The sequence below is a fragment of the Perognathus longimembris genome, chromosome 3 (assembly GCF_023159225.1).
Source record: "Perognathus longimembris pacificus isolate PPM17 chromosome 3, ASM2315922v1, whole genome shotgun sequence".
NCBI lineage: Eukaryota > Metazoa > Chordata > Mammalia > Rodentia > Heteromyidae > Perognathus > Perognathus longimembris.
In genome coordinates, this window is record NC_063163.1 from 88,405,146 (window position 1) to 88,427,810 (window position 22,665).

Sequence of the window (22,665 nt, forward strand, 5' to 3'; positions counted from 1 at the left end):
ACATCTAGAGCCCACAGCCCAGGCTGCGAGCCATTGGCAGACAGCAGCGTCTGGCTAGACTTCAATAACATTGTTCTGTTTTTATTGTACTTAGTTTAAGGGTTTCTTTTCTCTCTGGAAAGTAATATTGCTTTTCTTTTCTTTTTTTTTTCCTTCCCATTTCAAATGCTGATATATTGCTTCCTCACTAGGTAAATTAATGCAAATCCAGCAAACAGATTTAAAAGAAAATATTAAGTAACCAGACAGATGGTGCCAGGATAAAGCAGAGGGGGAGGGGTGGGGCTGCTGGAGACGGCATCTCCTGCGCGAGCACTGGCCCTCAGTGGAAGCTCTTCAGGACTCTCCGATTGGTGGCCTCTTAGGTGGAAGTTTGTGTCCCCTCAGTTGCTGTCACGGGTGGCATGATGTTTGGGATGGGGCCGTTTGAAATGGGGCAGTGCCTCTTCTCGAAGGCCAGCGGGAGCCCAGAGGGAGATTCCTGAAGGTGAGGCTCCCAGCTGGGGATGGCACAGACTGGGACTTTACCTCCTGCCCCCCACCTCTCCTGGGGGTCCAGGGAGGTCTGACACCAGGAGAGGGGGCTGGTGACCCATGAGGATCCATGGGGTCTTCTGGCGCCGCCCTGGGCAAGCTGAACACAGACATGGGTATACCATGTCCATGGGTACCCCCGTACCTCGGGCGCCCCTGCACCCTAGGCACCCCTGCACCCTAGGCATCCCAGCCTCTGAGCACCCCAGCACCCTAAGGACCCTGGCACCCTAGACATCCCTGCACCTTGGGTACCTCTACAAGGACCCCAGCACCCAGATACCCCTGCACTCCGGGTACCCCATCACCCCAGGTATCCTAGCACCCAGGTACCCCTGCACCCTGGGTATGTATGCACCCCAGGCATTGCAGCACCTAGGTGCCCCTGTACCCTGGGCACCTCTGCACCCAGGGCACCCATTCCCACCAGGCACCTCTTCTCCCTCCCACCCCCCCGGGCTCCTCTTTCCTCTGGGTTCTCCTCTGCCCACAAGCCTGTTCTTTAGGAGCAGGGCAAGACAAAGAGCTGGACTTTCTCTTGCACCCCACAGAAGGAACACATCCCTGCTGACAGCTCAGTGTTGGCCCACCTCATCTCTTTCAAGCACGCTGGCCACTGGATTTAGGGGCCGTCTGATCCTGTGGTTTTCACCCTGGGAGCCTTCTCTCAGCTAAGCGTGCATACTTTGTGATGTGGGGTTCTGGTGGCTGTGGCCCCAGGAGTCCCCACCTCCACTCAGTGTTGGGGGTAAAGCATCCGTCTGGATGAGCCACCTCCTGGGGTGCTGCAGGGGCTGGGGGCATGGTGTGTGTGGTGGGGCAGCGTCCATGCGTGGTTCTCTCACTGTTTTTCCTTTGTTCTGTCTGTATGTGTATGGGAGGAAGCTGACTCTGCCAGCCACAGTTCCCTCGTCCCCTTCTGCTGGCTCAGTCAATGGCAGGCACTGGCAGAAGACCAGAGGGCAGGAGGAGGGGCAGCTAGGGAGCCTGTTCCCTACTGTGTGACCTCTGTGCTGCCACTGTATCACACTCCTGCCCGGCTCCCGTTCCGCTTCCCAGCCTCCACCGCTCCTGTCCCGCTTGTAGGTCCTTTACTCTTGTCTGTCTGCTTCCCTGGCACCCTCTGGCTCTCCTGTCCTTCCTGTGAGTCTGAGAACACCTCCTTCGCCTCCTGTCTGCTTGGCTCAGGGTTTCCAGCAGCTTCTTGTGGTGTCCCTCTCTGCTGGGCTTTCCAGACGCACTCAGTTGGGTTGTTGTCAGGCTTCCTGTGAGGTACCCTGTATGTGCAAGGCTCCCTGGTCACCCCTAACTCCCTTCTAGCTCAGGGGACTGCAAGTACATTCTGTGTATCCCCGATTTGATGGCCACAGATTGTAGACATGTGTAGAAATACCATCCTGTACCCCACAGATGTGTGCAATTGCTGTGAGTCAATTTAACACAAGAACAATTATTTTTTTCAAATGAGTAGAAAAGAGAAGTGCATCCTCAATGAACAGGGATAGGCTGGGGGTGGGAGAGGCCTGGAGCTGGACTCCAAGTTCTGCTCCTGCCCCTTGGAGACCTGGCTCAGGGCACTTTGCTGAGCTATCAGCTCAGCTGAACTGTCCCTAAGTGCAGAAGTTCTTAGTGGAGCTGAATGTCTCTGAAAGATGCGTGATTTGGTCCCTGTGATCTGATGCCAGGAAATGGCATTTTGAGTTGAACCATTTGCTAAACACTGTTCCAGAGCAGCGAAAGCTTTAGGTGGTTTACTTGTTAGAAACTCAGGTTCTTCACCTTCCCTTTGCTTAAGAATCCTTTTGTTGGAGGCTGCCTTTTCTGGCCACCCTGGATGTGGTGAAGACAGGTGGGAAAGGCAGGTGGGTACACACAGATAGGTACAGACAGGAGGAGCCAGATGTATGAAGACAGACGGATAAAGACAGATGGACACAGGAAGAGGTGTGGGGGGTGTTCCACTCAGTGTGGTTTTGACAACAAGATAAACTCAGAGTTCCGTTTTTAGCAGTGCAATTTCCCCTCAGATGTGTTTCCTCCTTTCATTGGAGCTGTTGAGCAAGCGTACCTGGAGTGGAACTCTACGACTGTGATGCTGGCTCCTCTCATCGGAGCGGGCTGGAGCTAGGCAGCAAGACCACCTGTTGTCTGGGAGACTTGCCTCTTTGGTCTGTCACTCTGGGTGGCGAGGGAGCAGCCTCAGCCCGTGGGGCCCACTGCCCACGCTGGGGATGGTCTGAGTCGGTTGATCCTTTCTGAGATCAGTGTTTTGCAGAGTTCGGGACCATGGCCAGGATTCCTAGCCATGCTGGCATGCTGTCCACATACTGTCCACACAGACGTTCTCCCCACTGTTGTCATTTCAACAGAAGCGCATGTCTAGGCCATGACTGCATCTTAGGAGTGGATGAGATGCATGTGAGGATGATGGTGATGGCACAGGAAGGGCCCGGCGTCTTCTCAGGGGTGCTGTGGGAGTGCTGGCGGCTTCAGATGCATGCAAGGTTCCAGCCTTCAGCCATTTGGGGGTTGGTGGTACTTTGTCAAAGAGACGAGAGAAGTATATTTTACTTTCATTTGGGGATGGGGGTGATCTTGAGTTCAGCTTGGGGCATATTAAGTGTAATTTTCCCTGGGAGTTCTAAGAAGTGATTTCAAGTACAGTAGAGCCTTCTGATGCATGAAGGCATGGGTCCATGGAGTCTACAGCGGACACTGGAGCCTTGTGGATCCACGGATGAGTGGATCCATGGAGTCCATGGGGGAGAAAGCGCATACGCTTGAGACGTGGCTTTCAGTGCTGTGCCGTGGACATTCGATTCATTTCCCCAGAACACCGCTCATTTTTAAAGACAAGCTGCCTTCCAGCAAATCGGAATTTTTCACGTAAAGTCCAGTGTGTTACACACACATTTTGGATTGGAAGGACTGTCATAATTCTTTATTTTTGTCTTTTGGGAGGCAGAGTTTCACCAGATGAAGGGCAGGGGAACAGTAGATAACACTGTGATTTATTTATTTTATTTTATTTTTCTCCCATTTTCAAATTCTTTGTTCTGTACTGAACTGGCATTCCCAATCCACCTGAGCAAAGGGTTACCCTGCTGATAGCACGTGCTTAGAGCAGAGGTGCTAAGAAGAGAAAGGAAGAGCCCAAGGCCCTCTGCCTGGTAATCTGGGAGCAGAACACTGTCAGCAGGGTCCACAGGAATAAATCGCACACAATCTAATCCGTGACAAGCCAGCCGGCTCCCTCCCCATCCAGGGAGATGCACAGTGGACCTCTGCCCAGAGTCTGGCCCCTTATTTTAGGGTACTCTAACACTGTGATTTAAACACAGCTGATCAGAGCACACAGGCCTCACATCCACAGAGCCATGGTGTGCATGTGGGGATTTAAAATTTCTGTTTTTGATATATTGTTATTATTTTAGTTGTTTTTTTTTTGTGTTTTTTTTTTTTTTTTTTTTTTTTGCCAGTCCTGGGCCTTGGACTCAGGGCCTGAGCACTGTCCCTGGCTTCCTTTTTGCTCAAGGCTGGCACTCTGCCACTTGAGCCACAGCGCCACTTCTGGCTTTTTCTATATATGTGGTGATGAGGAATCGAACCCAGGGCTTCATGTATACAAGTCAAGCATTCTACCACTAGGCCATATTCCTAGCTATTATTATTATTATTATTATTTTAAAATGTTATTATTAAAGTGATGTACAGAGGAGTCACTCCTTCATGCTCTCCCAGTTATTTATTATTTTTTGACTCTTTGTGTAACAAATCCATGAAGCAGGCAAGCTAACAGTATTCACTTGTTTAGAGATTTGGGACTTAGAAGAAAGTTTTTTTTTTTTTTTGGCCAGTCCTGGGCCTTGGACTCAGGGCCTGAGCACTGTCCCTGGCTTCTTCCCGCTCAAGGCTAGCACTCTGCCACTTGAACCACAGCGCCGCTTCTGGCCGTTTTCTGTATATGTGGTGCTGGGGAATCGAACCTAGGGCCTCGTGTATCCGAGGCAGGCACTCTTGCCACTAGGCTATATCCCCAGCCCCTAGAAGAAAATTTTGTATTGAAAAATAATATAGGTGGTAAAGAGTTTGTAGCAGTGGATGTGTGTGTATGTATGTGTGCGATATATGTATATATGTGAATTGTGTGTGTGTGAGAATGTGTGTGGCGTATGTTTGTGTATTGTGCATGTGTGATGTATATATGTGTATTATGTGTGTGAGGTATATGTATGTGTTGTGTGTGTGTGTGTGTGTGTGTGTGTGTGTGTGTGTGTATCTTGATAGTCATTGACATGTCTCCATACTCAGGAAATAACTCATGGGCCAGGATGAACCTTTAGCCATGTCTGCATGGGAAAAGAGGAGGTAAGGAATATCATTACTGTGGTTCAAAAAATGCTTTTCAAGTACTACGATAGACCATTCTTTATTAGGCATTTGGAAGGTTTATATCACCAAAACAGTCTACAAATAGCAGGTCTGATAGAAAGTAAGTTTAATTCCATGAAAGGTCAGGCTTCTTTTGAGTTACGGATTGAATTTTTCTCTCTTAGCTTTGTTTATTAATATTTATGACTGAAATGATGGATGAGACAAGGGAAGATCTCCGAATGTTTCCAGAGGTTCCCCTGATTTAGCATTTGCTCTCCTTACTCACGAGGAGGGCTGAAATATTAAATATCCTTTTCCATCTGCTCTCTCGTCCTTGAATGACAGGGGGGTAACTTTCTGTGTGTGTCTTCTGTGAACACAGGAAGGATTTTATCTGGCCCTCTGAGTGGTGGAAATGTCAGAGCTTGACTGTTTTTGTCAGTGAACTTTCAATTGCAAATAGAAGAAACACAACTCAAATGTGGCTTAAGGGAATTACTGGTTCCTATAGCTGAAAAGCTCAAAGGATAGCCTTAGGTCTGGCTGGATGCAGATCCTCAAACACTTGGCTAAAACACAACCTGCATTTACCTGCCATCTCTGCAGTCCTCTTTTGGTTTCATTCTCTGGCAGGTGCTGGATACTTGCAGGCACAGGGAGGGCTCTTTTTCAAAGCCTCCAGGAGACACAAACCCTGCCAACACCTCAATTTTAGGCTTATGATTTCCAGAACCATGAGAGAGTAAATTTCAGTTGTTCTAATTTATTTCCTAAGCTGCTATAACAGCCCTGGGAAGCCAATACAGCTAGCACGGAACAGGGGACACTCAACAGGAAGTTTTTGGGTGGACTCACTCTGTTAGGTTGACTGCAGAAGGCACTGTGGTTTGAGATTAGACTTGTGACTGTGAGGCTGAACTCTCGGAGACAGTATTGTGTTGAATGAGTCACCATTTGGTTGGAGAAGTACCTAACAGCTGTCCCCCACAGCTGGGAGAGCAGGCGGGATGTGCTCAGGCTTACCAGCTGCAAGTGTTCTGCAAACATGAAGCCACAGCTGCTCTGCACACAGAACTGTCCTGGTCAGAGAGGCACAGGTAGATCCATAATGGAGGGAGAGATGGCTCTGGCTCTAGTTCCCTTGCTTTGTTGGGCTCCATTGCTTTGCACATAGCTTTTCCCAGTTGCTGATATTAAGCTTTCTTCCAGGAGGTAAAATATCTCACCAACCAACTAACTAACCAATCAACCTACCAACCCACCAACCAACTAACCAATTAACCATCCAACCAGCCATCCAACCAACTAACTGACTAGCCAGCCAATTAACCATCCAACCAATCAACCCATTAACCAATGAACAAAGCAACCAACTCACTAACCAACTAACCAGCCATTCAACCCACCAATAAACCAACTTTCCCACCAACTAACTAACTAATCAACCTGTCAACCAACGATCCATCTATGGATCCATCCATCCAACTAGCTATGTGCCAACCACCCACCTATCTATCCAACCATCTATCCATCCAAACATCCATTCATCCACCTATCCACCCACCCATCTATCCAACTATTCAACCATCTAGCCAGCTATCCAACTAACCAACCATCCAGCCAATCAGTAAACCAACCAATCTATCTACCAAGCAACTAACTAACCAGTCAGCTTCTAATCAACATACCTTCCAAGCAACCTACCAACAACCAACCAACCAGTTAGCTAACTAATCATTTAACCAACTAACCAGCCAGTTAGTGAACAAAATTCAGGCATGAATTAATCATTGGGAAAAGCAAATATAGTATAGTATGTAGTATAGTATAGTATAAAGTAAACCCACCTTATTTTTGGATTGGTTCTCATAGCTTTAACAAAGTATCGTTTTTAAAAAAAGCCTTCCCATGCGCGCATAATGCATGTCAGTCAATGATGGGATGCTGTTGTCCACTCCTGCACCCTCATCAGCTGGGTTAAACTCTGCAGCCTGGGTCTTTGCATTTTTCCCCCTCTATGGCTATCTCCTTGGAACCATACATCTGCAGTACTGAAGATCTATTGTAATTAAAAGCATCCTTTGACTAGCAAAAACATGGTTTCTGACTGATCCAAAACTACACGCAGCATACTTGACTCCGAGAGGGAGGGTGAGCTGAGTCCACAAGCGGCTCAGGGGAGCTCTCACCTGTGTACACACGTTGTCCTTCCTGGGCTCCTGTTCTCAGAGCGGAGCTTCAGGCTTTCCCAGCTGGACCTTCTTTCATAAGGACCTTCTTTCATAGCCTCCTGTTTATGTTCCTACTCAGAGGCCAAAAGTCCCTGTCCTCAGGGCCCATGTTTCCAGCCCCCACGGGGTGGGGGGGAGTGCGCCAAGGGGCATCCCAGAACGTTGTCGGGTAGGAGCGCCCTCTTGCTCCCCTGTGCAGGTTTAAGTCCTATGCTGGAAGGCGCTCTCAGCACGGCATGACTTTGCCAGCCTTCAGGTGTCTGCCAGGAGAGTGCATGTGTCTCCCTGTGGCTCATTTATCACAGAGAATATCGTGTGCCAAATGAAAGCTATCTACAGTTTTTCTTAATCACACCTGATGGGCGTGGCTCGGAGAGTGTGTGGAGACTGGCATGCCCTCTCACCTGACTCTACAGGACATGGGTGTCTCAGGTGTACCCCACAGAGTCTCCTGGGACACCCCCCCTTGTCCCAGCGGCTCCAGGAGCCCCACTGGGCTTATGAGTCCATCTCGAGATATGGGTCAGGATCTCTGTCACTTTACACTCTGCTTCTGAGTTTAAGAACCTCGGAACCCAGGGACCCAGCTGGGTGGTTTTGCCTCTGCCTTGCTCAGGGCAATTCCTTGGTAATGTCACTCACTGAGCCCCTTCAGCCCTCACAGGACCCCCAGGGACGATGACACCCTGGAGAGAGAGAGAGACCCTGCGGACTGCCAGTATTGATTAAGCTCTTCCTGTTTGTCATGCATGGATCTCAGCAGCAGGATGAGACAGGAAACAGAACATACAAATCTCGTTGGGAACATGAGTGAGGGATGTGTGGGTACAGGTGGAGGTGGGGGTGTGGGAAGGGGGCAGAGGGGCAGAGGGAGGGACAGCCGGGCCATCTGTAGGCGAGTCTCATTAGAGGAGGCTCTCTGCAGCAGTGGCCTCACAGGCTGAGGACAGAGGCAGGCAGGCCTGGCCAGCATAGGTGCTGTTTGTTTTGGGGGACTTTTTTTCATGGAAATTTATGTCGTATTCCAGCCAAGGGTCCACAGAGTCTGACCAGGATAGTGAACAGTACGTTTGAGGCCAGGCGTTGGCAGAGTGTGGCCAAGATGGCAGGGGTGGCAAGGCGTCGGGGGTGGGGAGCCATGTTGCTGTTACCCAGGGCCATGTGTGGGCGAGGATCGATTTCCTGACAGGTCAGTGTGTCGGTGAGTGGTTTTCTGTTCTGCCAATTCGTCGCGCTTTGTGCAGTCCTGTAATTCCACTGGTTGTGTGGTTATTTGCATGAAGACGAGGCAAACACAGATGCACGTGTGTGTGTGTGTGTGTGTGTGTGTATGTGTGTGTGTGAGTGGTTACGACCTGACTGAGCTGTGGGTGTGCACCACATTTCTCCACTGCAGGCTGACACCTGGGCGCAGGGCGCTGGGGCCCTTCAGGGTGGTGAGGAGGAAGGAGGTGTGAGCCAGCAAGGTGAGACACTGGTGAAGGGCTGGGAGCACCCTGGGGTGAAGTCTGAGAGGGGTCTTCCTGCTGCAGCATCCATCCAGACAAACAGAAGGGACAGAGGTGGACAGTGGGGGAGGCCCGGTGCTGGGAGCGCATGAATCTGTGCAGAGATGGCGACCGGGCCCACTGACAGGGAAGGAGGCTCCAGCCTCCTTCATGCTCTGAGGCCTGGAGGAAAGGAGGCTGGTTAGGGAGCTAAGACCATGGGGTGCAGAGGGACACCTGTGGGGCACCTGTCAGGGCAGGTAAGGGTGGTGCAAGAGGGCAGGGAGCAGGTGCAGAATAGGGGGCAACGTCCACCCTGCTGGGCTGGGGATGGGGCAGTGCCTGCTCTGCCCATCTCCCTCAGCCCCTCTGCAGGTGGAGCCGCAGGGGAGCCCAGCGTGGGTGTGGGAAGGACTCCCCCTGCCAGGACCATGGGGGCTCCCCTAGAACAGCAAGGCCTCCAAACCCACAGCTGGGGTGGGGTGAGGTGGGGTGGGGCTTGCCAGCTCCACACAGGCTCTGGAACATTCTCTCCAGCTGCTGGAAGGCCGAGCGCGGGGCAGACAGGGCGCCTCTGTCCATGGCTTGCATAAATTAACTGTAGGAACATGGCTGTGCAAGAACAGAAGCTTTGTACAAGGAACACATTTAATCCGCAGAACCCGGTGGGAGAATGACCCAGCCAGGGCAAGGGGCGGGGTGCCGGAGCCTCCCAGGGCGCTGAGGGGTGGGCCACCACTCCTAAGGGGCAGGGGGCTGGCCATGGGCCGCAGGGGGCTGCGGAGGGCAGAGGCCGGAGAGGCCTGGAGGCAGGGGAGGAGGGGCAGGAGCATTTCCTTTCTGTTTAATTAAATGTGCGCTTACTTGAGCCCCCCACTCAGGGTCCCCGAAAGTCGGCAGCAAAAACCAGGGGCTGTGGGGTGACCCTCAGCCCCAGAATTCATGCTGACTGCTTGAAGTTTTCCCTCGTTGAATCTCACAGTTTTGTTTCTAATTTTCTTCCAGGTTTCATTTCCAATAAATCTTTTTTTGTTTCTAGCTTCCACTTGTTCCTGGAATGGGACATTTGCCTGCTACCCTCCCCATTGTTTTGAGATAAAAGTTGTAACATACAGTCAGTGGTTTTTAAAGCCAATCATTTAGGGCATTTAGCACATCCACTGAGTTGTGCAATCATCACCTCACCTATTTCAAAAACATTTTCAGGCTGGATATGGTAACAGAAATCAAGAGGATCATGGTTGGAGGCTAGCAAGGGCAAAAAAGTAGAAATCCAGTCACTAAGTGGAGCGAGTGTGCGTGGCGGGTGAGACTGACTGAAATATATCGCATGGTGTGGATGCTGTAACAGTGTAACACCTCTAATGTGTTTCCACATCTGATACAGCCCCCATTCTTCCAGGGTGTGGCTAGCCTCTCCCCACCTCACCAGGCCCAGCCAACAGAGTGAGAGCTCATTCCTGACTTACTTGTGTGACAAAACGCTGGGGCTTATGTTTGGGTCTTTAAAAAACAACAGGGTACTTACTAATTAATTTATTTTTAGACATAATCTCACTCTATAGCCCAAACTGGCCTCAAATTCCCAGTCCTCCCACTTCAGTTTCCAGTGCTGTGACTATAGGTGTGTGTTACTATGCCTGCCTTGTGGAAGGAAAGTCATTTGTGGGTGCTCTTCTCTATATGCCTGGGGTTGGGTTGGTGCAAAGGGCTCTTCCAGGAGGCTGGTGGGGTTCCCCATTTGACCACCCATTTTTTTTCACCTTGCAGAATTAAGGCAGCAGCTGGTGTGAGGATAACAGCTGTGAGGCTCAGCAAGGAGGACCAGTGGGCGGTGCAGGAGGAAATAGACCACAGCAGCACACAGACCACGGCTGCCCTGGCCTGCGTGGGCCACCACACTGACACGCAGAGCAGGTGAACGCTGCAGGCCGGCCTGGGCTGGGGTTCGGGCGTCTGAGTGCGGGTATAGAGAAAATCGTGTACTTGAAGGTGTGGAGTGCTTGTGGGCAGTGTGTGTGTGGGGGCATGGGTCCTGTGGCGTGAGGTTGTGTGTGTATGGGGCTGTGTCCTGTGGCGTGGGGTTGTGTGTCCTGTGTGTGGGGCCATTGGTCCTGTGGTATGGGGTTGTGTGTCCTGTGGGGGGGGGCCGTGGGTCCTGTGGCGTGAGGTTCTGTGTGTGGGGGCCATGGGTTCTGTGGTGTGGGGTTGTGTGTCCTGGTGGGAGGCTGTGTGTCCTGTGTGGGGTTGTGTGTCCTGTGTGTGTGTGGGCATGGGTCCTGTGGCGTGGGGTTGTGTGTCCTGTGGGGGGGCGTGGGTCCGGTGGCGTGGGGTTGTGTGTGTGGGGGGGGCCAGGGGTCCTGTGGCGTGGGGTTGTGTGTCCTGTGGGGGGGCGTGGGGGCCACCTGTGCTGTGTGGGGGGCCGTGGGTCCTAGTAGTGCAGGTGTGGAGCTGGGCCGCAACTGGAGAACAGCCGAGTCTCCGTGGGTCACAGTGTGGCGGGGTTGCCCATGTTGTGGTTGCTGGGTGTCGTGAAGCGCTGAAGCAGGCATGGGGAGGGAGGTGTGGGAGGTGGGCAGGGTGGCCGCCATGTGGGCAGCTGTCCTTTTCTGCTTCAGTAGAGTCATTTTGTTGCTCTTGCCTGTGTCTTCAGTATCTGCTGGTGGATGGAGAGGTGCTGCTGGCTGGCAGCCTGTCTTCCCCACTCAGGTGCATGGGGCAGGGCCCACCTAGCAGGCAGAGCACTGTCCTGTGAGCCCTGGAGTTGGGATGCCTGGCCCATTGCCCACACACGTCTCTGACGGTGTCTCAGGCTCATTTGCTGGGCTGGACGTGAACCCAGGGTGACAGCAGAGCCTCCGTCTGCCATTGTGTCGCCTTGGGAAGGAGTCCTGGGCTGGAGCCAGGGTGTGGGGTCACCAGTGTCACGGCCTTGCCGTTGCCGAGGCGGAGCGTTGCTTCCGGGCCTGTGGCACAGCCTGGTCCCAGTAGAGGACATGCTACCTCCCAGACCCAGGAAAGTTCAAAGTGGTTATCACTCTCTTGTGAGACCTATCTTCTTGCACTCTGTTTAGAAGAGATTAAAAAAGACTACAGGAGAAAACAGAGACAAACTTGGGCAAGCAGAAAATTTGAAGCTGCTTCTCCCTCCTCTCACCATGGTGTTCAGTGTTGGACGTTGTTGGGGACGAGTAGGACCTGGCGATTCATGCTCCTTGCCCGTCCTTCCAGAACCATCCATCGCCCCAGCGATCGCTGCCTTTTATGCTGTGGGGCTGGGGTGGTGGGTGAGGCGTGAGATTTGGGCTCATGGGCCTGGTAGCCAGGTGAGCATGTGACTGTACCCCTGACAGAACTTTGGGGAAAGCAGAAGCCTCTGAGGCCTGGTAGCCACGCCAGCCAGCGGAAGGGAGTTCCTCATAGAACTTCATATCAATCCGCCTGGCCTCCGGCGATGAGAACTAGAAGTGTGTTGTGTGGAAAGACCCCCCAAAATCCTCAATGTAAAGTATCTTAATGAAGGCTCACTGTGAAGCAATGAGGCTAAGGGAGATGGAAACACCAGCTAAGCTGTAGAGACCAGAAAAATAACATGTGGAAGTGAGCAGAATGGATGAACTCAGAGCTGGAGGGAAGGAAAGCGAGAGCAAGGACCAGCAGCACGGCTGGGACCAGGTGTCCCCGTCACGTGACGCCAGACCTCAGCTATACACTGGGACAGGCTGAAGGAGGCTCATGGCCTGTCAGGAAAGAGGAAAGAAGCCAGTCAACCCTCGCAAGGTGAAGTCAAGGTCAAGCTGGGTGCCAACAGAATCGAAGCGCCGGGAGTGAACTTTCAGGAATCTTTCTCCGGTCATCTTCACCCGAGAGCCTGGCTGCACTATCGTGAGCCTTCCCTTCCTGTGAACAGCCATCACCTCCCACCATGCAGTGCGCACTGGGGACGGCAGCCATGTACAGACGAGAGGTTTATCCTGCTCCCGGCAGCACGGGTGCAAGGCCAGGGTCAGTTGGCCCTGTTGTTTCTGGCCTGTGGCGAGACAGAGCCACAGAGTGGGTGCCCGAGGCACCCTGCAATGCCTGTTCACCTGTGGCTGGGACAGAGGGAGACAGAGGAGGAGCCTGGCAGCAGCGGAATCCAGGAGCAGCAGGCGGCCAGTCCAAGCCCGCAGAACTGCAGATTTTTCTTGTTTGACCTGTGAATCTTAAGAGGCTTACCGTGTTACTACAAGGTCACTTGTGGGTGAAACTTGAACTGTTGAACTGGCCAAGTCCCTCATTGTACCTGTGTTCAAGACTCACAGTGAGGAGGGGGGAGGGCGATGAGGAGGAGGAGGAGGAAGAGGAAGAAGGGGAGGCTATGCAGCAATGGCAGATACTCTCTTGCTTCCCTATTCAGTTTATGTAAGTTTCTTTCCTCTTCCTTTTCCTCTGCTTCCTTCTTTCTGGTAGAACAGGGGTTTGAACTTGGGGCCTTGTACTTGCTTGGCAGGTGCTCTACTTTTTTTTTTTTTTCAAATTTTTATTATCAAACTGATGTACAGAGAGGTTACAGTTTCATACGTTAGGCATTGGATACATTTCTTGTACTGTTTGTTACCTTGTCCCTCATGTCCCTCTCCCTCCCCCCCTTTCCCTCCCCCCCCCCGGAGGTGTTCAGTTCACTTACACCAAACAGTTTTGCAAGTATTGCTTTTGTAGTTGTTTCTGTTTTTTTACCCTGTGTCTCTCAAATTTGGTATTCCCTTTCAATTTCCTACTTCCAATACCAGTAAACACGGTTTCCAATATACTCAGATAAGATTACAGAGATAGTGTAGGTACAACCACAGGAAGGTGATACAAGAACATCATCAATAATAGAAACTACACATACACATAGGACATTGAAAGTAGTTACAACTGTGATATAACAATTGTTTCCATAACATGGAGTTCATTTCACTTAGCATCATCTTATGTGTTCATAAGGGTATAACTATTGGGCCTTGTGATGCTCTGCTATGACTTGCCTAAACCTGTACTAATTATTCCCAATAAGGGAGGCCATAGAGTCCATGTTTCTTTGGGTCTGGCTCACTTCACTTAGTATAACGTTTTCCAAGTTCTTCCATTTCCTTACAAATGGAACAATGTCATTCTTTCTGATAGAGGTATAAAATTCCATTGTGTATATGTACCACATTTTCCTGATACATTCGTCTATGGAGGGGCATCTGGGTTGGTTCCAGATTCTCGCTATGACAAATTGTGCTGCGATGAACATTGTTGTGCTGGTGGCATTACTGTGATTTTGTTTGTGGTCTTTTGGATAGATACCCAAAAGTGGGGCTGCTGGGTGCTGGATTTTATCCAACGCTTTTTCCGCATCTAGCAATAAAACCATGTGGTTCAGGTGCTCTACTTTTTAAAATCAGTCATGGGACTTGAACTCAGGGCCTGGGCACTGTCCTTGAACTCTTCAAGGCTAGCTCTCTACCACTTGAGCCACAGCTCCACTTCCAGTGTTTTGGTGGTTAATTGGGGATGAGAATCTCATGGGCTTTCCTGCCTGGGCTGCCTTTGGACCGTGATCATCACACTGGCATCTGGCTGTGAGGATCTTTCTTAAGGTATACCTGCTGGTTGGGTTGGAGCTTGCTGGTTTGAATTCACTCATCTGCCATTGGTGTTCTGTCGGAGAAATGCCCAGGCCCTTTAATTTCTGTTGTTGGTAGGCAGATGAAGTTTTTTTCTTCAGCAGAGTGATTGGACACAGGATAATGGTTGCATAACACTGTAGTTAAACACAGCAGTGGGCTGATGGATCGGCTGTCGCTCTGATCTTGCTGTAATGGAAAGAAGATGATATTTAATCATCTAAAGAAAAGCAACCACAGTGATGATGAATTTGCTGCATTTTGATGGCAAATGGCACCCTAGGGCCCGCCTTGGTGTCCAGTGGGGAAGGAACCCAGACCCTGGGTCTCCCCTTGGTTGAAGAATGACAGAGCAGCCAGTATTTGCTTTCAGGAGTGACCAAGCGTGAGGGGTTTGCACGTATGGTGTTTGCCTACACAGCACTGTTTTAATGGGAATGGCCTATCTGTAGCCCACACATCTGTTTCATTTGGGGTGCTGAGTTTCTTTTTGGTTAATTGGGGCTAACACTCAAGGCGCCATGTTTGATTGCCACGGCATGAGTCAGGCATGCCTGGAGAAGGGGTGTGTTGACACTGGGTCCGATGAGGTTTCGTGGCCCGGGTCTCTGAGTTGGTGTGGGGCTTACTGTAGGAGAGGCTCCGTTTATCACAGTCCCAGCATTCCCTAACATCTTCCCCTAGCACCAAACAAAACAAAGAAACAAAAGGAAAACAAAGCTGGGGCCCCATGTTGGAGGCTTCTTTCTTCTAGAACTCAGAAGAGAAGAAACTCCTGTGGCCTCCATTTCCTCAACCTCAAAGGAGGGGAATTTGGTACCTGCTGGGCTGGTTACCACACTTCCTGGCCCAGGATAAATGACCCGGAGGGATCTCTGAATTCTGTCCTTGATAACCCTGCCTGTATCTAATGGGGCTGGGGAGGCAGACAGCGAGAGCCACGTGTTTCCAGGTAAGTGAGAACACGCAAACGTTTCTTTGGAACGATGAAGAATTTGGCAGGATTGATAATGCAAAAAAAAGGCTTTCATGTTGAAAGGAGCAAGGTGCAAGGCCCACCAGAAATAAATGGATCACCTTTGGCATACATACATGGGAAGAACTGATTAGAAACTTCATGAACCCCTAAGTGGAGGGTTTGGATTTCAACGGGGTTTCTTTCTAAACACAGATCAAGTGAGTCTTGCTCCTGGGGCACCTGTGGGTGTCAGCCTTGGGGGTGCTGGCTGGCTCTTCCTGGTATAGTCCCTGCCCTACTGGGCCACAGGAAAACGGGCCCTGTGTGGCCTGAGGGAGCTGACCTGGCCAGGAAAGGGGCAGGTGTGGCCTGGGTGGAGTGCGGACTGCGGGGTCAGCACTGGTGCTTGTGTAGATGTGAATCAGGAAACGGATGCGCTCAATCTTCTCTGATTTGTTGTCTGCAAGCTCACTGTGGAGCCCAGTGAAACCCCAAAGCACAGCAATCGAGCCTGGGGACTGTCCTTCCTTCCTTCGCACACTGACTTCAGTCCAAATGCAGTCGGGTTGGAAGAATTCATGCCATTAAGCAAATGCAACGGAATCTTCAAGCAGGTTTCCAGGTCGGTTCTGCTTTTCTCCCTCGGAACTCTTTGATGCTACTTTTTCCCCCGTTTCAAAGGCAGCCACAAATAAAGAGGTGGCGGCGTGGCTGGTGGCCTGTGCCCTGATGATGGAGGAGGAGAGACGTGAGGAGGTTGGGAGGGCGTTCAGTAGAGGAAATCGCTGAGGATTCTCCCACCTCCGGGAAGGCAGAGAAGGGAGGTCTGGAACGGAGGCCAGCAGGCAGCTCGGATCCCCGTCTGCCTGCGCTGCTCTGGGCAACTGACTTCAACATCAGCCGTGAACCAGGACACTCTGATCTTCCTGTTGGAGGGAGGGAATCCTCTGTCATTGAAAGTCCTGGCTGTGCAGTCAGGGCTGGCTTAAGTCCAGACGCTGTCATTTCCTAGGCACAACTTGGATACATGCCTTGGTTTCTCACCTAACACAGGCCACGAGTGTTGAAGGGGTCAGTGGGGTGATGGGGGGAGTGGGGCTGTCCAGTGCCTCAGGGCAGATCAAGGCCTCAGCGCTGACCTCCTCTGGCATGAGGGGCCCGTGGGGAGACACACTGAGAGTCACTGCATGATGGAGGCTCGGGGACGGGAAGAGAGCAGCTGAGGGTCAGTCCCATTACACCAGGCTGCACGCCCCTGTGAAATACCTCGGGGGATGGCCTCTGATGGCCCATCTACACTCAAGAAATATGCCTGTAAGCTAAGCTACTCAGGAGGCTGAGATCCAGGCCATCTCAGTTCAAAGCTGGCCTAGGCAGAAAAGTCTTCAAGATCCCCATCTCCAAAATATCCAGCACAAATCTTGCCTGTCCAGCAAGCAAACCGAGTAAGGCCTGAGTTCAAACCCTGGTACTTACTACCAAGAGAAAGAAAAAGGCAGGAAAGTCAGAGAGTGAATGAGGGTGAACATAGTCCCACTATTTTATCTGCATGTGTGGAAATGCAGCCGGGGACCACTGGAATTGCTTTCAGAGGGAGAGGGGGAAGGGGCAAGGGTAGTGGGTATGCTGCACACGTGTGGAAGGGTTGCAGTGAAAGTCCCTTGTACAACTAGTGTGTGCAAACAAAATCCAAAAAATAAATTAAAAACAAGGATAAGAGATGTTCTGTTTAGGGCAAGGACCAATGTCCCATAAGCTACTCTGCCCCTTAAAGACCACAGGGCCACGGGGCCATGAGATGCATGGTTTTCGGCAGGGGCCCCTCCAGCCTGGGTAGAATCGTAGCCCTCCTGTCAGTGGACTGAAGCAGGCCTGGGCTTGCGTTGGTTCCCTGGCCCCCGGACAGCCTTTAGATGCTGGGCAACCCTTCCAGGCAGAGGCAGCAGGCCCAGTGGTGGACGTCTCTGTCTCCTCCTCCGGGACACATCCGGGTTTCCAGGCATGGCCATGCCCCTCTGCCTCTTTGCTCAGCACATCACATCTTAGGGAACTGTTTTTTTTTTAAATCATCTGTCCTGAGGTTTGACCTCAAGACCTAGAGCAAGTGCTCTGCCACAGGAATCATTCCTCCAGGCCTCCCCCCTACCCTTTTTGAAGGTTATTTTTTACTTAAGGTTTTACCTTTTGTATGGGCTGGCTTCTGGGTAATATTACAGACATCTGTCTCCGTGCCCTGCTTTTTTTTGTACTGATCCTGGGTCTTGAACTCAGAGCTTCAGACCTGTTCCTGATCTCCTTTTGCTCAAGTCTAACATTCTACCACTTGAGCCACAGATCTACTTCTGGCTTTTTCCGTGATACATTGGAGATAAGAGTCTCACGGGGACTTTCCTGCCTGGGCTGGCTTTGAACCATGATCCTCAGATATCAGTCTTCTGAATTGCTGGGATTACTACAGTCGTGTGCCACCAGTGCCTGGCTTCAGTTTGCTTGAGATGGGATCTTACTAACTTTTTGCCAAGTGTGGCCTCAAACCAGGATCCTCACTGTCTCCCCATGTCCTGTGGCTGAAATTATAGGCTTGAGCTACCGCACTCAACTTGAGGGACTCTTGCGGAGAGAGACACTGAGAACAAAGACTCCATGCGTTTCAGGGAGCTGTCTTCCCTCCACACTCCATGGGGTCTGTGAGTGTGGTGTTGAAAAGACGCTCCCTGCTGTGAGCCCTGCTTTGTAGGTGGCCTCTTTCCCTGAAGTCCAGGGCCCCAGTGGTGGGTTGTCATGAGGATGGGTACTGATCTGACTTCTCCCAGCTCTGCACCGTCTCTCCCCAACCCTCCCTCCTTAGACCACTCTGGTCCCTGCGGGAGGGCTTTGGGAGCTGCGATTGTTTTTTTCTTACTAACAGCTCTTAAGATAGAAAGTGGATTTCTCTTAAATTGAAATGGAAGCATTGTAATTAAACATTTATAACCAAAGCAGATTTATAGCTATGGTGGTTACATTAAAAAAAAATTGTCAACAGATGCTGTTGAAGCTAAATAACCCACTGAAGCTATAAGAGAATTAAAAAAAAAATCTGTTAACCACAGTAAACTTTATTCTGTTTGTTTTCTCTGGGGTCTTGGTGACAATAAAATAGAAGGCAGTTGTGTACCATGAAATTAAGCTGGATAGGGATGATGTAAGTGTTTATTTTCCCCCTGCGGTAATTTATCAAGTTGCCTTCACAAGGGCTGGGAACCCCCCTTTGTAATTGGGGTGCCTTCAGGTTGAGGGTGCTAGGATGAGCTACCAGTCTCCCTTTCTTCCTGTCCCTGGCAAGTGGAGTTCAGCCCGCGGGAAAGTCTTGCCATGTGACTAGGTTAAGTGTTCAGAAACGGTGTGATGGCTTGCTATGCAATGCACAAGCCTTCCTCATTCATTTCACTTCCTGTCATTCTGAAGGCAATGGAGGTCATTGTTGAAAAATTGAAAAGTGCTAAGAGCCATAGTTAACGTTTTTATTCTAACTCACTTAGTCCTCTTATTTTCTGATTCTTTTTTTTTTTTTTTAACCTTCTCTATGATCAGTGTCCTCTCCTGCTTTTTAGGGGCTCAGGATTTGTCAGAGGTGTTTATAAGTGTCTGCAATCACAAACCTTCTGTGAGCCTTTTCACAGGCCCCTGTCACTTCTGCCTGTGAACATGACCTCTGGAGGTGCTGGCTTGCTGTGTCTAAGTATGTTGTTTTTCTCAAGAATGCTGGGATGGCTGCCTTTTAGATTCCTCCCTTCGGCATGTGCCCAGCTGTGATGGTGTGGCATCTCAGTACTTCCACAGCTTCCCGAGTAGTGGGCCAGTAGTTGGTTTCGTGATGCTGTCTTTATACATCTCTATATAATGTATCATTTTCTTCCCCTCCCTCCTGTAGGCCCACACCCCCCTCCTTTACACTCAGGTCCAAGTATATTGTGATCTATTTGCTTATGTTATTTTAGACCTAGATTCCACATATGGTGAAACTTGCTGTGTTTGGCTTTCTGAGCTTAGCTAATTTACTTTGCTCACTATGATGGTTTTCAGTTTCATCCATTTCCCCGCAGACTGCACAATCCTATTTTTCTTTGTGGCTGAATAATGCTCCATTGTGTAGATAGACTGTATCTCCTGTACCCATCCGTTGGTTGGTCCAGTGCCTGCCAAAGCCAGTTCCTAGCAGTGACCCCTCACATGGGCCCTTTGCTGGTTTTCTCCCTGTGATTGAACCTGAGCTACACACACCGAAGAGCAGTGTGTGTGACTCATTCAACCCCATGTTACCATGGGAACACATCCGCCGATTTGAAAAGCAGGTGATGTGTATATTTCTAAGTTGCCTTATCCCTCGTGGGACCTCACATTGTTGGATGTGTATCTCCTTTGCGTTTTCATACCTTGAGAATGAGCCTTAAGGTACAGGAGGCATCCGTTCGAATCCCATCTCCCTCACTGTGTCCCCAAGTGTTTACTTGGGACCATGAACTTCCCTCACTGCCTCCGTTTCTTTATTTCTAAAGTGGTGACACCTGCACTACCACCCTCACCAACACTTCTGGTAATGCTAGTTGTGGATGCACGCTCCTACCTTGCATCACCTGCTCTGGGCTAAGAGCTAAGCATTTCTCCCCTGCAGTGAGCAGAGAGAGGGTGGAGGGGTGCAGGTTGTCGCCTGCGCTCTATAGGCAGTAGGGGGCGCTAGAGGGCACAGACTCCCCCTCCTTGCCCCCCCCTCCCGCCCCGCAACCTCACAACCTGGATTTCTTCTTCTTTTTTTTTTTTTTTTTTCTGACATGGTTAATATTTTATTAAGGTTTCTATGTTTACAGTACAAGGGATATTGACCTCTAGTTTTATTTTTTAAATCATCCTAATGTATCTCTATAGTCTTGTTCTCAGGGCACTGTTGGCTTGTGTGATCAACTGGACCATCTACCAGAAATATTTGTATGCAGTGGTAAACTTTTTCCTTAGATGTTTGGAGGAGTTGGTCAATGGGCCATTTTGTCCTAGAGTCTTCTTAGTAAGGATATTTTGAACTGTAAGTACCATGCTATTAATAGACAAATGACAAAGGAGGTTATTTATTTCCTCTCACATGTGAGCTTTCACAGCTTGTTCTTGATGGAATTTGCTCATTTTGTCTAACTCGTTGTGTTTATTTGCACAAAGTTGTCCATTTTAATTCTCTTATTGCCCGCTTAACATTGGTAGGAGAGGTACTAGAATAAAGTATTGGTGTCCACTATCTTATTCCTAATATTCATGCTGGTATTTTTTCTGTCTTATTTGTGATTAGTCTGGCTATAGATTTATCAATTTTATTAATTTTTCTAGAGCTAACATTCAGGTTTATTGCTTTCCTCTATTTGGTTATTTTCTTTTTCATTGATTTTCCCTTTGTCTTCCTGGCATCCTCTGTGTCCAGTCTGGCTGTGTGCAGAACTTGCTTTCCTTGGCTAGTGTCTTGGGCAGACTGGCATGGCAGCGGGTCTACAGACACAATGTACTCACAGGAATGCAGTGAGCTTTGTTTTGTGTGTTGGTCCAGGCAGGAAAATGTCATAATTAAACCCATTACTTTATACAAGTAACATATGTTAATAAAAAGAGAAAAATAGCAGAAGTAAGAATAAAAAGTGTCACAATTTAGAAACATAGCATGGAGAAACCACCATCAGTGACAGCAATCACCACCACCACCAGTGACAATCGCCATCATCACCAACACCAGCACCCATCACCACCACCAACAACCATCACAACCAACGACAACCATCACCACCACCAACAACTGTCACCACCACCACCAACCATCTCCATCACCTAAATGACCACCAACCACCACTACCACCACCAACCATCACCACTGCCACCATGACAACCACCACCATCACCACCGCCACCACCAACCATTACCACCAATGACAATGACAACCACAACCATCACTGACAACCATAACCACCAGTAACAATGATCACAGTTACCACCAGTGACAGTGTCCACTGTGGTCACCACACCTTCTCTCACAGAGTGTCAAGCCGTCAGCTACAGCTCAGCAGTGGTCAGAACTGCTTCATGGAGTGATAGGGCTTGGGAGACTTCGCATCGTGCTCTTAGCCCCTCGCCAAGCCTGCTCAGCACTGCCCCCTCCTGGGGAAGGTGGCTCCCCAGAGCCCGCTGCCCATGCTGCTGCCAGCCAGGCCCAGTCCCAGGTGCCCTTGTTGATTACTGTTAGGACAGCTTGTACTTCTCCCTCCCTGAGGAGCCGGGCCAGGCTGAGTGGCCATTGTGCTCCTCACACATGGCTGGAAGCTGAATGGAGCTTTCACGCAGGGCTCATTTTCACAGCCGCTGGGGGCTCCGGCCCCTGCATGCAGAGGAGGCCTTGTGCTGAACTCCAGGTCTCCGTTTCCAGAAACACACAGCAATGTGATAGTTAAGACAGACTCAGAGTTAAAAGATCCCGCAGTCCCTTTCGAATCTGGCATCTAGAAAGAGGAATAAGTATAAAATGATAATGCTGGCGTTGGATCCATTGGTGCTTCTGTGTCTGGCTCAGTGCTGCCTTGTGAACTTGAACACACTGTCCTTTGTGTCGGAAGATTACAGAGGGTTGCTACCTAAGTCAGGGGGTTGTGCGTGCGTGTGTGTGTGTGTGTGTGTGTGTGTGTGTGTGTTCCTCAATGTCACAGCAGGATGAACAGACCCTGACTGAAGCAAGCGGCAGGTGAACTTGACCTCTGCAGTGGCTTAGGGTCTCACACAGGCATTTGCAAACAGAGCTGTGAGAGCAAACCCTGTGCTTAACGCTTACAAGACACTCTGTCATGCAGAAACCGGCCTGTTTCCTCCTAGGGAAGCATTTGTAAATCCAGTTTCGGGGTTGGTGGGGAGTGGTGTCCAGACAGGGCTTGTCTTCCTCCTTCCTGCAGGGGGTGGGGGGGGCACTCCTCCCTGTTTTCAGCCACAAAGGAAACTGTGAAATCGCTCTGGGTTAAGAAGTGAGATCTTAAATGCAGTGTGCTGATAGGCCTTTTTCCTCTGTGAACCTAATGAGACCTTTAAATGAAGAACTTGAAAGGAGTGTGCACTGAATTGGATTCATTAAGAGCGTGGAATACACCTCTCCCTGCAAGGCCCCCAGGAGATGGGGGCAGAGGTTTCCCTCTGTATCAGAAGGAGAAATAAGTACCCAGAGTTTAATAGAAGGCAACAAACAGCTATTGATGGTGGTGGTGGGGAACCCTGGAGTGATTCCTAATTGGGGGTGGGGGAGGCATGGGGGTGCTGAGCACTTCCGCAGTGGGAACAGTCCTTGGAGTGGGAGGAAAGGGAAGAAGAAAGACCCCCACGGAGGGAAGGAGGGAGGGGCAGAAGGGAAATGCCACCCTGGGAAAAGGAGCGCTGAGCTCAAAGCCTG

The 22,665-nt window shown here is 50.4% G+C and overlaps 1 protein-coding gene across 1 annotated transcript in view; it reads left to right on the top strand.

Moving 5' to 3' along the window:
• The window catches only part of Tmem132b (transmembrane protein 132B), a 131,455-nt gene that overhangs the window by 60,421 nt on the left and 48,369 nt on the right, over nucleotides 1-22,665 (top strand). Inside the window, exon 3 of the mRNA XM_048340717.1 lies at nucleotides 10,397-10,543. Within this exon, the coding sequence (XP_048196674.1) occupies nucleotides 10,397-10,543 (147 nt within the window). The remainder of the gene's footprint in view (nucleotides 1-10,396; nucleotides 10,544-22,665) is intronic.